The 13,679-nt window shown below is 56.0% G+C and overlaps 2 protein-coding genes across 2 annotated transcripts; both read right to left on the reverse strand.

The window, feature by feature from the left end:
- Window positions 1-901: 901 nt before the first annotated feature.
- Window positions 902-4,534, reverse strand: LOC142093194 (pepsin B-like). The gene is made up of 9 exons (XM_075174121.1): window positions 4,462-4,534; window positions 4,186-4,336; window positions 3,592-3,709; window positions 3,202-3,320; window positions 2,382-2,581; window positions 2,101-2,223; window positions 1,877-2,021; window positions 1,449-1,547; window positions 902-1,175 (listed from the first exon to the last, which is right to left on the reverse strand). Exons 1-9 carry the CDS (start codon window positions 4,515-4,517, stop codon window positions 1,023-1,025), a joined length of 1,164 nt encoding a protein of 387 aa, XP_075030222.1. The 5' UTR covers window positions 4,518-4,534; the 3' UTR covers window positions 902-1,022.
- A 3,374-nt stretch (window positions 4,535-7,908) lies between these two features.
- Window positions 7,909-13,352, reverse strand: LOC142093193 (pepsin B-like). The gene is made up of 10 exons (XM_075174120.1): window positions 12,606-13,352; window positions 11,670-12,484; window positions 11,201-11,354; window positions 10,684-10,801; window positions 9,920-10,038; window positions 9,385-9,584; window positions 9,134-9,256; window positions 8,762-8,906; window positions 8,409-8,507; window positions 7,909-8,248 (listed from the first exon to the last, which is right to left on the reverse strand). Exons 2-10 carry the CDS (start codon window positions 11,723-11,725, stop codon window positions 8,096-8,098), a joined length of 1,167 nt encoding a protein of 388 aa, XP_075030221.1. The 5' UTR covers window positions 11,726-12,484; window positions 12,606-13,352; the 3' UTR covers window positions 7,909-8,095.
- Between the last annotated feature and the right edge of the window lie 327 nt (window positions 13,353-13,679).

Here is a 13,679-nt window from a genome sequence, read left to right on the forward strand (position 1 = left end):
CGGGAGGGACCGGTGGGGACCCTGCCCAGCCAGAGGCAGCAAGCCCTGCTGCACCCCAAGTCCCCAGGGCAGCGGTTCCCTCTCCGTGGCTGGGAGCTCCCCGCTCCGCAGGACCTGCCGTAGCAGATTTGGCTGGAAACAGCAGATTTAACGGGCAGTCACGTGCCCCAGCGGGGTGACTGTCATCTGACCGGGCGATGGGCCCTTCAGCGCTGCATCTCCCACGCATTGCCCCATGCTGGAGGACCAGCCTCTTGGGTCCAGCCCGGGCAGCCGGTACTGGCCCAATCTGTCTGACGCGACATCCAGCAGCTCCTCTTTGGGGGGGATCCAGCCACCCAGAGCTCTGGTTACATCCACGTCCCAGGCACGCCACCCCCTTCCTTCTCATCGCCCGTCCTTCGAGGCTGCAGCAATGAAGAGATTTACCCCTCAAGAACAAAACCAGGGCGTTTTCCTTAGCCTGAGTGCCCTTGCATGACACTTTTTAATCCCTAATTTATTTGCAAATACGTGTGGGCAATTCCCCCAAACCTAATGAACCGAGAGCTGTTCACACGCAGCTCCTTGTCTCTGCGCATCCTGCTCCGAACTGGTTTCTGAAGCCTCCAGCGACTGCACCGGCTCAGCCCTGGGGTCCCCGAGCCGCGGCGGAGCACATGGTGCAGCCTGAATTTCTCCTGGTCATCCCGGTTTCCCAGCTAGCCTGCCAGCCGCAGCGGGGATCCGGGTCCCAATCAAAAAGGTGACCCCAAATTTGTCATCGCTGCAAATTCAAAGGCTCCGTGCACATCTGAAACTCCCAGCCTGGAAACCTCGAACAGGAACTCAGATTTTGTTCTTTATTAAGAAGAACTGTGCCAGATCCTGCTCAGCCGCAGCCAGATGAGACACAAGGCAGTTGGATTTGCAGCCCTTTATTCACTACAGGAGATTTGGAGACTACTCATCACCATACACGGGTCCAAGGGAGAATGCGGTGTTGCAGGGATAAATTACCCCACAGGCGATGCTCAGCATCCCTAGGCTGACAGGGCAAAGCCAACTCTGTTGTTGGCCAGGTCGAAGATGGAGTAATACTGCCGGAGGAAGAGGTTGCCGAGGATCCAGAGCGGCTGGCCGCTGGCAGAGGGCACGTACGTGCTCTCAACCCCAACAACACAGATGCCATCGTTCTGTCGAGGGAAAAGGAGCAAATTTCAGTGCCAGTGAGGAGCACAGGGGATTTGTGCTGCCCGTGCCTTCATGGCTGCTTTGGCTGGGAGCAGGATTAGACCCTCCTTACAGTCACATACAGGCATGCAAAAGCACCGTGAAACCGGGTGCTAGGAAGTATGGCACTCAGGCTGCTGGAAGCCTCTGTGTTTGAAAAGAAACTCTGACTTTCTCCTGGGCAAAACCGCCCTATGGTGGCAAACGCATGTTGGGAATGATAAAATCACACCTACGTTTAAGACATAGGCAGAGGGAGGCAGCGGTAACTGGGCTCCGCTGATGGCGAAGTAGAGGGTGGGCATGCTCGGGACGCTGCTGCAGTCGACGATGAACTGCAAAAGAAGCAAAGAGGGGCAGAGGGGTCAGGACCCCCGGGGCTGGGCACCGTCCTTCCTCCGGCTGTGACCCCGGCCATGCTCCCTAAGGGTCAGCCCAGCTCTGGCTGTGGCAGGGCTGTGCTGACCCGGGTTTATCATGTTTGGAAGAATTAGTTTTGTTTTACACCGCTGCAAGGAGAGATACAATGCTGCAGGGTTGTTTCAGGTGAGATGTTTTGCTCCAGAGATGCCGGGAGCCCTCCATAGCTCAGCATTACCACCCAGATGTGTCCTCATCCCACGGCATCAGCCCCTCGTGTGTGCAGGGCATCCTTCCCCCCTACCCCGTAGTCACTCTCTTCTGCACCCAGCGCCTGCAGGAAGGCTGACATGAACTGTCCTGGGATGGTCAGCAGGAACGTCCCGGTGTCCACAATGCCGTGACAGCCTTGGCTGCACCAGCCGGTGGCTGACGGCCCGATAGAGAACCTGGAGAGAGTGGCAGAAAAAGCATCAGAAAAGGCTCCCCCGCTCCAAGACCCACTCCGACCCGTGATGCAGCACTTACTCCTCGATACCGATCTTCCAGTACAATTCCTGGACCACAGGAGCCCATAAAACCTCCCCGGAGTACAGCTGGGGGTCAACCCCTCCGAGGATGACTTCCCCGCCGTAACTATATGTCGGGTTGCTGGAAAGACACAAAATTAAACCCCAAATCAGGCAGGCTGCTCAGTAGAAAGTAGCATACAGGTGAGTGGGAGAACGTGTGGATGGAGAGAGAATGAAGAAAAGGACGGATCCAGGCTGTGGCTGTGCAAGGGAGAGACCCGCTGTCAGAGGTCTCACCGTGAATAATAGAAGCTGAAGACGGGTTCGGCGAGCTGGCTCTGCTGCAGCATGTTCTGCATCAGCGTGTTGTAACCGCCGATGCCAACGCCCGGGTAAGCCATGCCCAAAATCCCATCGAAGTCCAGGTAGTAAAAGGGTCTGCTGGGCTCAAACAGGCTCAGGCCAAACTCCTGGTTCCTGAGGATGATGTTCTGGATCTAGAGGGAGAGGAAAGATGCTGGGAGATGTCGGTGTTTTGGACATCCCCCTTGACAGCTACATCCCACCAGGGAGTTTCTGGGGAGAGGCAGGGGTGGCCAGGAAGGACACGAAGGTAAATCTGCACCAAGGGGTGCTGAGCTCTCCCCCACCGCAGATGGGAGATGGAGTTGGGAGCAGCCTGGTTCATAGTCTTTGTCCCATCACCCTCATTGTTTCATAAAAATACCCACAAAACCGGTTTGCCTCAGCTAAATTAGTTTAAAATCACACTTTCACTGTGTGCAAGTCTCACAACAGGACATTTCTTATGTTCTGTAGCGGCAAAGCTCAGCCACCATGTAAAAAGCAAACACTCATGGCCAAAGATATCCCTTAGCCCAAAGCAGTGATGAAAAGCCCGGAGGACTTGGACTGAGTTTGTTTGCAGATCCCAGTCTCCGAGTGAATTTATGCTGACACGCCATAAACCCTACATGGGAGATTCAGTCACTGATAGCCAAAATAAGAAGGTACTTTCAGCTACCCCCTAAATGTTTAACCGAATTGGACTGATCACAACCACAGTCACTTCTTACCCTGATGGCAGCAACTCACCAACACATCAGAAGTCACTTACTGTCACGGTGTCGTACCCTAAAGCCACCGAGAGGTCACCGAACCCGTAGCTCAGGGTATAGGTCACACCGATGCCTGAGAAGGTGGACGACAGCCTGGGGTTGAACCTGGCACGATTCACTGCACAGAGAGAAGGTCACAGCCCCCGGGTCACATCCTGCCCTCGGTTCAGCATCCCTGTCCCCACATGGGCAGAAATCCCCAGCAAGGCGGGGGGGGGATCCCCAGCCCTGCCGGTGTCACCGAGCAGAGAGCAAACACCAAACCCCATCGGCTCTCACTGATTTCCCTTCATGGCTCCAGCCCGCAGCGTCCAAGGGATGTCCGAGAGCACCGAGGGGTGGGGAGCCCCGGCCCCCCGGCACTGCTCTGTCCCCTGAGGGATGCTCACCGCAGGCTGGAGTCTGGCAGTAGGTGGAGGGCACCCACAGGTTGGCAGAGCCAGTGTCGAAGAGCACCAGGAAATTTTGCGGGGGGGTCCCGATGCTGATCTCCCCGAAGTAGAAGGACTGTGAACAAGAGCGTGGGCGGATTTCTGTTTCTGCCTGGTTTTTTGAATGAACCTTTTCAGCTCTCTGCCCTCCGCTAGCTGAGAAACCCAAACCGCTAAGGGGTTGTAGGGAGGGCTCGATCCCTGAGTGCACCGAGGGCAGCTGAAGCACAGCAAGGGGTGATCCCTTGCTTACAGCTCATAACGAAGTCAGCAGCAAGGCCAGGAGTAGTAGATCTGCCCTATAACCACCAAACTCGGCTTTTTTCAAAGAAATCAATTCAGGATAAGATGTGTTTGCCTCCTGCCTTCATCTCCCAATATCACCCAGCCCTTCGAGCCGGGCTACAAAGACAGCAAAACTCCTTGCCCGTGCCCAGCACAGCCCCTTGACTCGTGAGCAGGGAGGGAGCCGAGCCACCCGCTGCAAGGAGGGCGTCCCCAAAAACCAGAGCCGGGTGGCTCAGAGAAAGAAGAAAAAGCTGTAATACTTACATCCAGGCAGTTTGTTAGTGGTTCGTAAGCCACAGTGTTATTGAGCTGGTATTTCCTACCAGGGTCGCCCCTGAGGTTCTTCAGGAAACCCTCCGGCACCCCCTTCTCTCTCATCACCTCCTGCATGGACCTGCCTTTCCTCAGGGGGATCCTGCGTGGGATGGAGATGGCAGCGAGACCCTGAGCAGCCGGGCAGCCCCTTCCACACGTGCACCCCCATGTGCCGAGGGTGAGCTCCGCTCCGCCGCCGGACCCTGCACCCTCCTCGGGGCTCACCTCACCATCCCCTCCCCGAGCCGGAGGCAGAGCAGGGCCAGCACCAGCCACCGCATGGTCCCGGGTCGTGGTGGCTCCACGGCAGCTCCTGCATTGCCTCGGCCAGGGCAGGGTGTATATAGCCGGGAGCCGGGCCCAGCCCCTGCCTCCAGACACCCCTTTCCTCTATCGCTGCACCCACCCAACGCCAACGGTTGCGGTGTGTTTATCGCCGTGGCCGCCCTGATTTTTCCTCCTTTCCCGGCTGTTCAGGCTCTAGCAGATTGGCCAGTACCTTTGATACCGAGACCAAGTATGTGACATCTGATAAAAAGTAAAATTCTGTTGTTATCAAGAAGTTAATGTATTTTCTCTTGCCTTCAGCACCAGCTTGATCTTTCCAGAAAACAAAGGCAAAACACACCCTTTATAGCAAATGGAAATTTGTGGTGCTGGTGTTCCCCTTTTGACCCATCCAGGCAGCCAAGGAAGTGCCATGGGTCTGCAGTATTTGTTCCATCCAAGTCTCCAGACTGTGTTGCCTCCAATTCCCTCAACACGGAAACGGCAGCGGTGGCTTTTCAGCCCAGCTCCGAGCCTCCTGGGAACCAGCACGTACCCCCCAACATGCTCCTTTTCCAGGCATTTGTCCTTTTGTCACTGCCCCTCCTGCCCTTCACTGCCCTCCAGCTCTGCTAACACCCCCCAAGGAAGCCGAGATGGGGGCTGCTCGGTGAAGCAGCCCTGAAAGGCGTAACAGACCTTTACCTGCCTGGTTGCAACCACACAACCATCTCCAAAAGACGCTGTGATTTGCTGCAGTTTATTATCCGTGCCAGAGTTACGCCGAGGATGCTCAGGTCACACGTCTGGTGCTGCCTCCCATACGCTTTGAGTTATGCTGGTCATACCCAGGCTGGAGAGGTGCAGGGGCGTGCGTGTTTAGGCATTCAGTTGCAGGGGATTTTTAGTCCCGGGAGACCTTTTCCTCCCCCTGGCAGGGTGCTACCAGCCAGACAGCCCTGCCAGTCCCCGCCGGGTCACTGAGGACCCATCCTGGCATCTGGTACCCCGAGGATGCTGCTCAGCCTTGTAGTCCGAAGCCTGGGCGCTCACCGCCTGCAGAAACTCTGCCGCATGCTGGCGGGGGGATGATGACTGTCCCCACGTCCCCATCAGCCTGGCAGCCTCATCTGTGCTGGCCAGTGGCCTCATCTCCCATAGAAAACCTGAGGAGACAAGCGTGAGGTTGTTCTTCTGTGCAAAGCTCTCAGCAAAGGAGCCCCAGCTCCACCAACAGCCGGAGGCTGCTCAGACCCCTCTGCCTGGGGGACGCGGCGCTGGGCCAGCCCCACCTTAACCTCGTGCTTTAACACATATCGCTTCAAGCACCCGCCACACGCTGCGGTTCTGCTTCCATTTCGCTGGGACCAAACCCTTTGTCCAGATCTGAATTTGTCCCACGGGGGTCACCAACATACGCACCCCAGGGAGCAGGCAGGGGGGGGGCCAGCGCAGCTCTGCCTGGGGTCGGGCAGGAGCAGCCCCGCTGTCCTTTGCTGTAGGGCACTTGCAGACTCCCCAGTCTCTGCTAACAGTGGGGATGGACCCCAGCGGAGCCTTGCTGCTCCTGTCCGAGGTGTCGGCGTTGGACCAGTGCTTTGAGCCTGCGGCAGCTCAGAAAACCCCTGGCATCCCTTCGTCCTCCTCCATCGCATCCTGATGGATCTGCCTTTGCTGCGATGGATCTGCCTTTGCTCCGATGGATCCTGCAGGGAGCAAAGGGAAGAGCAAAGACTAGCAGGGACACCATCCGCCGTCGCCTGTCCTCTCCTGGCACCGCTACTGCCAGAGCAGCTTCAGCTCGCAGAAACCTCCCCGTTTTATAGCGGAGGAGAAATGCCCTCCCTGGCTATCCACCCCTATCTAATCTCCGTCTCGCTGCGCTCAGCCTCTGTCAATATTTTGACACAAAGCACAGAGGAGTTTGTGTCCTTTCTCTGGTGAAATGACAGAGCTATTAATATATCTGATAATGAGCTCCAGTGATAAAGAGCTTCTAAGAAACAAGTTTGGATCCCGGGAAAGAGCGGTGTTACCCAAGCCTCCCCCGGCCAAGGTGTTTCCCGTCCCCTTTGGCCACAGACCACGATTCCCAATACTCCGGCTGTTGTTTTACCTGACTGAATAGCCCCGCTTCAGGATCTAGGGGTCGTTTGGATGTTATGGCTAACCTAATCTGGCCTCATATTCCCACTCTGACTTAATCACAGGACTTTGTTAAACCTTACCCAGCTGCAAGGAAGATTAGTGGCTTCCCACATGCACCTCTGACGAGGTTTCCCGATGCCCAGCAAGAGGGACAGACCTGGGGACCGACCGGCCCCGGGGCTTTATCCTCGGCCGGTCGGAGCGATGGGTTGAGCCCTGCAAGTACCAGCAGCAGCAAGAGACGGGACAGCGTGTCCCCACAGTCACTCCAAGGCCACCACAACCTGCAAGCAAAGCAATGTCCACCACCACCAGCTAACTCCGTATTTGCCTGGGTAGGTGCTGGTGAGCACCCCCCTGAAGTGACAGTGCAGCCCGGCAGCAAGCGGCGGCTGGAGGAGGAGGAAGCCGTGCCGCCCCGTTAGGGACACGCATGGCATTTCCAGACATGCACCAGAGCCTGATGGCACAGAGCAGAGCTGGCTTTTTGGGGGATCCCTCGAGGAACTCCTGTCCCCAGGGCTGCGGTCGGTGTTTAAGACCAACCCCAGTGACAATTTGGTGTCCTGATCCCCTGCACCGCAGCCTGGCGCATGGTGCTTCTCACCTGCAAAGCAAAGCCCTTGCAGGAATCGGGCTCAGGGCACTCATTCTGGGCTTGTCCCTCATTGAGGACAAGGAGGACAGAAGCGGGGTGCAGGCAGGCCCAAGGGCAGCAGCTGGGATTTGGGGAACGGCAGCTGCCTGCTTTCAAAGTCTGCAGCCCCCAGCTGAGTCACACAAACCTTGCAGAGGGGACGGGGCTGGGCGGTGGGACATCTTCCTATCCAAGGGCTTGGAAGCCGGGCTGCACCGTCTGCAGGAGCTACCCCGGGCACCAGCATGGGGAAGGGCTGGTCGCTCCCGTCCCTGCGCCCATCGGGCTGTGAGCTGAGCTGCAGCTCGGAGCCTGCTGCCTTCATCAGAGCCACCCCCAAGCTCAATAATTCACCATAGCTAAAGGCTGAGACTCAGTCCCACAGCCGTTACGATCGGCAGCATGTCATACCCCTTTGCAAGAAACATAAATACATTGACTTTAGATTTGAAGCAGTCAGGGACAGCTTCCCCACCGCTTTCCCCGTGCTGACTCTGTGGAAATCTGCCTAGGAGTTTATCACGGCGCTTACCTTGCCGGAGAAAGAGTGGCCGAGACACACAACCCATCAATCTGCGCTCAGTCGTCACTCAACAAACTCAAAAGGTCAGAGACGATTTGGGATGTTGGGGTTTATTTGTAACAGGAGACTGTGAGAACACACTTACACAGAAGTCCCGGAGGGACAGGGAGCCATGCAGACACATAAAGGAACATAAAGGTCCATAGGAATCCCGTAGCACTCCAGCAGTGCTGGCTAAGGTGTGTTTGGCCAGGACAGGGGCTGGATTTCGCTGCTCCACTCCTCTACGCCGACGGGGCGAAGCCAACACGGTTGTTGGCCATGTCAAAGACGGTGTAATACTCCTTGAGGAAGACGTCACCCAAGATCCAGAGCGGCTGCCCGTTCTGGGAAGGCAGGTAAGTGGTCTCAACCCCAAGACTGCAGTAGCCGTTGTTCTGTAAGGGGGGAATAACGGGGATCAGAGCCTCAGACAAGCACCAGGACCCTGCCAGCTGGGCTGCAGGGAGGGAGAGCATCGCTACTCGTCAAGAAGCACCAGGTCCTTTCCTGGCCCTCAAGGACTCAGCCAGATGAAGCTGCTCAGCTAATACATACGTTCAAAACGTAGGCAGAGGGGGAGAGTGGGAGCTGAGCTCCGTTGATGATGAAGGTGATGGTGGGCATGTTCTGGATCTCATTGCAGTCAACTGCATACTGCGGAGAGAGGGTGAAGAGGAGGTTATGTCTGGAACAGCACCGACTGTGAGAGGAGCGATACCCCGCTATGTGGGGGTAACACACACTTCATGCCCTGGCAGTGCCACATCACCTCCCTGACATGCCTGCAGCACCATATTCTCTAGATGCCATGTGAGTTTTGCAGGATCTGGTCAAGCCCATGGCTTCTGGCTCACTTGCAAGCCTTCCCGCTGCTACGTGCGCACCTCCGAATCATCCCCTGCACCTACACCATAGGAGGTCAGCTGGGCACCCAGTGCCTGAAGGAAGCTGCCCATGTACTCCTGGGGCACTGTCAGCAGGAACGTCCCCGTGTCCACGATGGCCTGGCAGCCCTGGCTGCACCAGCCGGTCGCTGACTCTCCGATAGCAAACCTGGGAGGAGAACAGGGAGAAGGATGTCACTTTAAGCACCCACTGGCAACTAAACGTGTCTTGGCTGAATCTGTAAGTCTGGGATGCTCTGAAATGCAGCGCCTAACCCCTGCCTCCAGCCCACGCCTGCTGCAATAGCTGCAGCTTCGTCTGGAGGACAGCTGTACCACCCTCATCGCATGGGCTGCCCGGGTGGGTCATGCCCATCAGGTACAAACACAACTCACTCATCAAGCGCGACCTGCCAGTAAAGCTCCTGGGTCACCGGTGCCCACATAATATCCCCGTGGAAGAGCTGAGTGTCAACTCCTCCGAGAATGAGTTCTCCCCCGTAGTAGTAGTTGGGCTGGCTGCAAAAAGACAGAGTTGGTAAATCGGTGAGATATGCATGGGCTAGCGAGGGACAAATTCACAAGGAATCTGCATGGGGACAGGCAGAGGGACACAGGACGTGCAGAGGGCCCCAGCAGATTTTTACCGAGAGAAGTAGAAGCTGAAGATGGGCTGGGTGAGCTGGTTCTGCTGCAGCATGCCCTGCAGCACGGTGGGCGTCCCTCCCGCCGCCAGCGAGGGGTAGGCCATTCCCAGGATCCCGTCAAAATCGGCATAGTAGAAAGGCTGGGTTGGCTCGTTTCTGCTGAGCCCGAACTCCTGGTTTGCGACCGTGATGCTCTGGATCTGGAGGGGAAGGGGTTAGGCAAACCCGAGCGGCCATCGGATGGGATGAGTGATGCTCTGAAAGCCCAAAGAGCCCACTGCGAGGTCATAGGTGGTGAAAAAATCACCAGGCAGCTGGGAAAATTAGCAGGAATTGGGTTAAAACAAAGTAAAAACCCAGCTGGGTAACTAACAGTGGCGATAACCACTTTATATTGGTTCTGCCCCTCTCAGGCCCCGGTTTGCCCAAGTCTTGGCTACACGAGACATGAGATCTGCCCTTAGGCTGTCCCCAGGCTCCTTCCATCAGGGCACCCAGCGCCCAGGAAGACAAGGAGGGTGCGGGGAGCACTCACCCTCAGCCTGTCGTAGCCCAGCACCACTGTGACCGCGCCGCTGCCGTAGGAGAGGGTGTAGGACTGGGTGTTGCAGGTGAAGGTGGAGGACTCTCTGGGATTGAACTTGGCGTGATTGACTGCTTGAGAGAGAGGAGGGCAAAGCTCCTGGGCACGCGCTCGCCTGGCCCCGGTGGGATTTCACCGCCGGTCACTCTGCCGGGATAATGCCTGGGAAAGCGGCTTCCCTGGCAGAGAGCAAGTTGTGAAGAGCAGAAGGGGCTGTTCCTCTGCCTCGCGGTTATCTCTAAGGCAGGGTTTGCATCCCAGTTTTGCCTGCATCCCTCCGAAGGGAACAGCTGTGATCACAACCACATCAGCTACCCAGCGTGAGCAAAACCATCAGCAGTTAAATCCCCATCGCTCTCCCGCCGGCAGCGAGTTACATCGGATGAGCTCTGCGGGGGAGCGGGACGTCAGCTCCGCGATTCGTAGCTTTGCTCTTCCCTCCACCCGGCCATGAAAGGTCAGGCACAACCACGGCGATTTCTGCGCTCTGGGGACACCCACGATGGCCGTAGCGGTTTGGCCATCTTCATTAGCCAGGCACATAAGGGCAGAGAGCTCTGTATATGTACATTAGCAAGGCACCAGCTGGTACCGGGGAGCACCACCCCAGAGCAGCGTGCCGGGATCAGTTTTGGTCTGGCATCGCGATTTCCCCCAGGCAATCGGACTATGCTGTGCTGCTGGGGAGCTCTGTGCAACGCGGCCGCGGTACTCACAGCACGCCGGCGACTGGCAGTAGGTGGAGGGCACCCACAGGTTGGAGGAACCGGTGTCAAAGAGCACCAAGAAGTTTTGCGGAGGGGTCCCGATGCTGATCTCCCCGAAGTAGGAGGACTGCAGACGAGAGATGGGGTGTCTCTGTTGGCCACAGGGTCAGGGACAGACCAGGCTTTCGCCTGCCAGCGCTTTGCAGGGTGCTGGGGAATGCCAGGCTCACTCTTGCGAATAACGAAGTAGGCAGGAACAGACCGAACTCCACTCTGCTTTTTCTCCCAAAAGATGTAATATTAAATATTTATTTTGTTACGCCTTTTGTTACATACAGAAAAGCATCGCTTTTCATTGCTGGGGGAAAACTTTTCTAAAGTCTAAAATAGAAGCTTAAAAAAGAGTGGGGCAAAAAGCAATCTCTCACTCCTGGAGACTCCTGCTCGTTCCGGCAGCTGGGAAGTGAGAGGGAAAGGGGAGCGTGGTGTACGGACAGGCAGCGAGAGGGGAACCTGGGGTACTCACATCCAGGTGGTTGGTTATCGGCTCATACACAACGTAGTCCTCACTGAAGCGGTATTTCTTAACTGGATCATATTTAATTTTCTTCAAGTAGTCCTCCAGCACTCCGGCCTCCCTCATTTTCTCCCGTATAGACTTGGCTTTCTTCAGTTTGATTCTGTACAGAGAAAAAACCAAAACCAAAACACAGCAGGAAATCAGGAGAAGATTTGGGCATTTTCAAATGATCGGTTCCCTGGACTCCTTTGAACCCTGCCACAATGGGAGCCCTCCGCTCAGCTGCCCTCCCAGCGAGCGGTGCAGCCTGGGCTAGGACCACGATGGTCTGCGGAGGTGCAGGAGCCCGGAGTCACACCTGGCCAGACTTGGTCAGCATCCTTGGGGATGCAGCGCAGCCCGGGCAGGTTACAACTGCAGCCGGTCTCTGTTATCCACCCCGCTCCTGCTGCAGCGGCTGCTGCAGGACACCCACCTCACCAGCCCCTCCGAGAGCTGGAGACACACCAAGGCCAGGACGAGCCACTTCATGGTGCAGGAGTTGTCCACCGGTCCACACACACCCTCTGGGAGAGCGCAGCAGATGGGCTGAGCTGCCCAGACTCCCCAGTTTTATACTGGGAAGCAGTGACCCCCCCTTATCTGCTGACCTCCATTTTCCATTACCACCACGCGCACCCCCGGCTTCAAGGGTTTCTTTGTATTTTGGGCCACAAGGATTTTGAGGAGTTTGTGTCCTTAGCGAGGCGCTCAGGTGAGAATAGAGCAACACACGTCTTCGATAGCAAGATCAAAGTGTTACCATCGGAAAGAGGCCAGCTCTTATCGCAGCAGAGAGAGGAGGGACCCAAACGTCACTGCGGTGAGGCGTTATCTGTGTTTGCCAAATCCTGTTCAAACCTTTTCTCAAAACAAAGGCGCTCGCGGCTCTTGGCGCAGGATGGAAAAGCGTCGGACTTTTGTCTGCCGTTCTTCCGCCCGCCCGCCCGCGGGGACCTGCTGGTGTGGAGGAGGGATGGCTGCTGGCGTGGAAGCTTTTCCAGTTGCAAAGAGCTGGAGCCGGCTGCTCTGCTCCCCCTGCCCCAGGGGCTCATTGAGCCCACGAGGTTTCTTCTCCTGCGTTCTCGTAGGTGGTTTCCAGCGCTGTTCTGCCTTCTGGTCCGTCCTTCTCCGCTTCTTCATCTGGTCTGTCCTTCTCCACCTCTTCATCAGCCTCCCAGTCCTTCGCCATCCTCTCCTCCAGGCTGGTTTCCATATGTCGTACACCTCAATCCTGCTTCTGCTCTCATACTATTTTGGATGGAAATCACATATTTTTCCTTTTTTTTTTTTTGTGGAACAACTGATTCCCTTTCCGTCCTGCGTTAAAAGGCAGGTGCTGTGCCTCCCTGCGTGGGGAGGTTTAACCCACCCGTGGAGGAAGCCTTCAGGGCCGGCCGAGCCACAGCTTCACCCACCGGGTCCTCGCACCAGCCCAGAAAGTCAGGAAATTTCTTGTTTGCTTTTTTTCCTGTGAAAATAAGAGAACTACAAACACAGACCTCCCTAACTGCCAACAAACACCCAAACAGACCAAAACGTTTTCGGTTATAACCTAAATATTTTCTAGCAAACAGACCAAAACATTTTTGATTATAACCTAAACATTTCCTAGCAAATGGACCAAAATGTTTTCAGTTATAACCTAAATATTTTCTAGACCTCCTCCGGCACCGCTTGCATCCCCGCTCCAGGCAGCCAGGGAAGTCGTGCCCTCCATCATCCGCCGATAGCCCGGCATCGCTATCGCTGCACTCATCCCGTGTCAACCCTCCGCACTGATTTTGTTCCCTCGGGAGCACCGGGGAATGTGTGTCCTTTGCTGGATATTGAGACTATAATAAAGCAATTATCTTGTTTGCTAGCAGGATTGATAGAAAGATCAACTTATTAAGATTGGATAAAAAGCAAATTCTAGCTGAAAGCAAAGAGCAGTTATCAAAACGTCAATATACCGAGTGTTATCTGCAGGTCCCCACGGGGACTCAGCCTTGCCAAAAGACAAAGGAATAAGGTGCCCTCTACAGCACACACAAACACATTCTACTTGTGGCACTTCTTGACCCAAAGTTAGACAGCGCTTGTTTGCCGAGGCATTTAGTCTAACGGGATTCAAGGATTTACAGTTTCTAACATCAGAGATCCCGTGTCCCCCACGCCGCTCCAAGCAGGACTTCTCCTCGGGGCCAAGCTCTGGGCATTTCTCCTCCTTCGCTTTCCGTTTCTTTTCTGTGCTGGTGCGATGGCCCAGCCCCCACACAAACAGCTCCAGCCCAGGGAATCCCCTCTCTCCCAGATGAGCACGGATCCCCTTTGCATCCCACGGCCAACTCTCCCGGGACACCGCAAAACCAGCAAAAGAGATGAGCTGTAAGCAGCAGCCGTCCTGGCCATCCGGAGGGCTTAAACACTTCCAACATGAGCCAACAAATCCTATTAAATCAAC

This window comes from Calonectris borealis, chromosome 26, assembly GCF_964195595.1.
Source record: "Calonectris borealis chromosome 26, bCalBor7.hap1.2, whole genome shotgun sequence".
Taxonomy (NCBI): Eukaryota; Metazoa; Chordata; class Aves; order Procellariiformes; family Procellariidae; genus Calonectris; species Calonectris borealis.

What these genes read in the sequence shown, in the direction of transcription:
- LOC142093193 (XM_075174120.1), bottom strand. Translation starts at nt 11,725, where the DNA reads ATGAAGTGGCTCGTCCTGGCCTTGGTGTGTCTCCAGCTCTCGGAGGGG. An exon ending in CTGCCAGTCGCCGGCGTGCT is followed by an intron (nt 10,039 to 10,683) that starts GTGAGTACCGCG and finishes TCTCTCAAGCAG; the next exon opens with TCAATCACGCCAAGTTCAAT. An exon ending in TTCAGCTTCTACTTCTCTCG is followed by an intron (nt 9,257 to 9,384) that starts GTAAAAATCTGC and finishes GTCTTTTTGCAG; the next exon opens with CCAGCCCAACTACTACTACG.
- LOC142093194 (XM_075174121.1), bottom strand. Translation starts at nt 4,517, where the DNA reads ATGCGGTGGCTGGTGCTGGCCCTGCTCTGCCTCCGGCTCGGGGAGGGG. An exon ending in CACTAACAAACTGCCTGGAT is followed by an intron (nt 3,710 to 4,185) that starts GTAAGTATTACA and finishes TCTTGTTCACAG; the next exon opens with TCCTTCTACTTCGGGGAGAT. An exon ending in TGGAAGATCGGTATCGAGGA is followed by an intron (nt 2,022 to 2,100) that starts GTAAGTGCTGCA and finishes CACTCTCTCCAG; the next exon opens with GTTCTCTATCGGGCCGTCAG.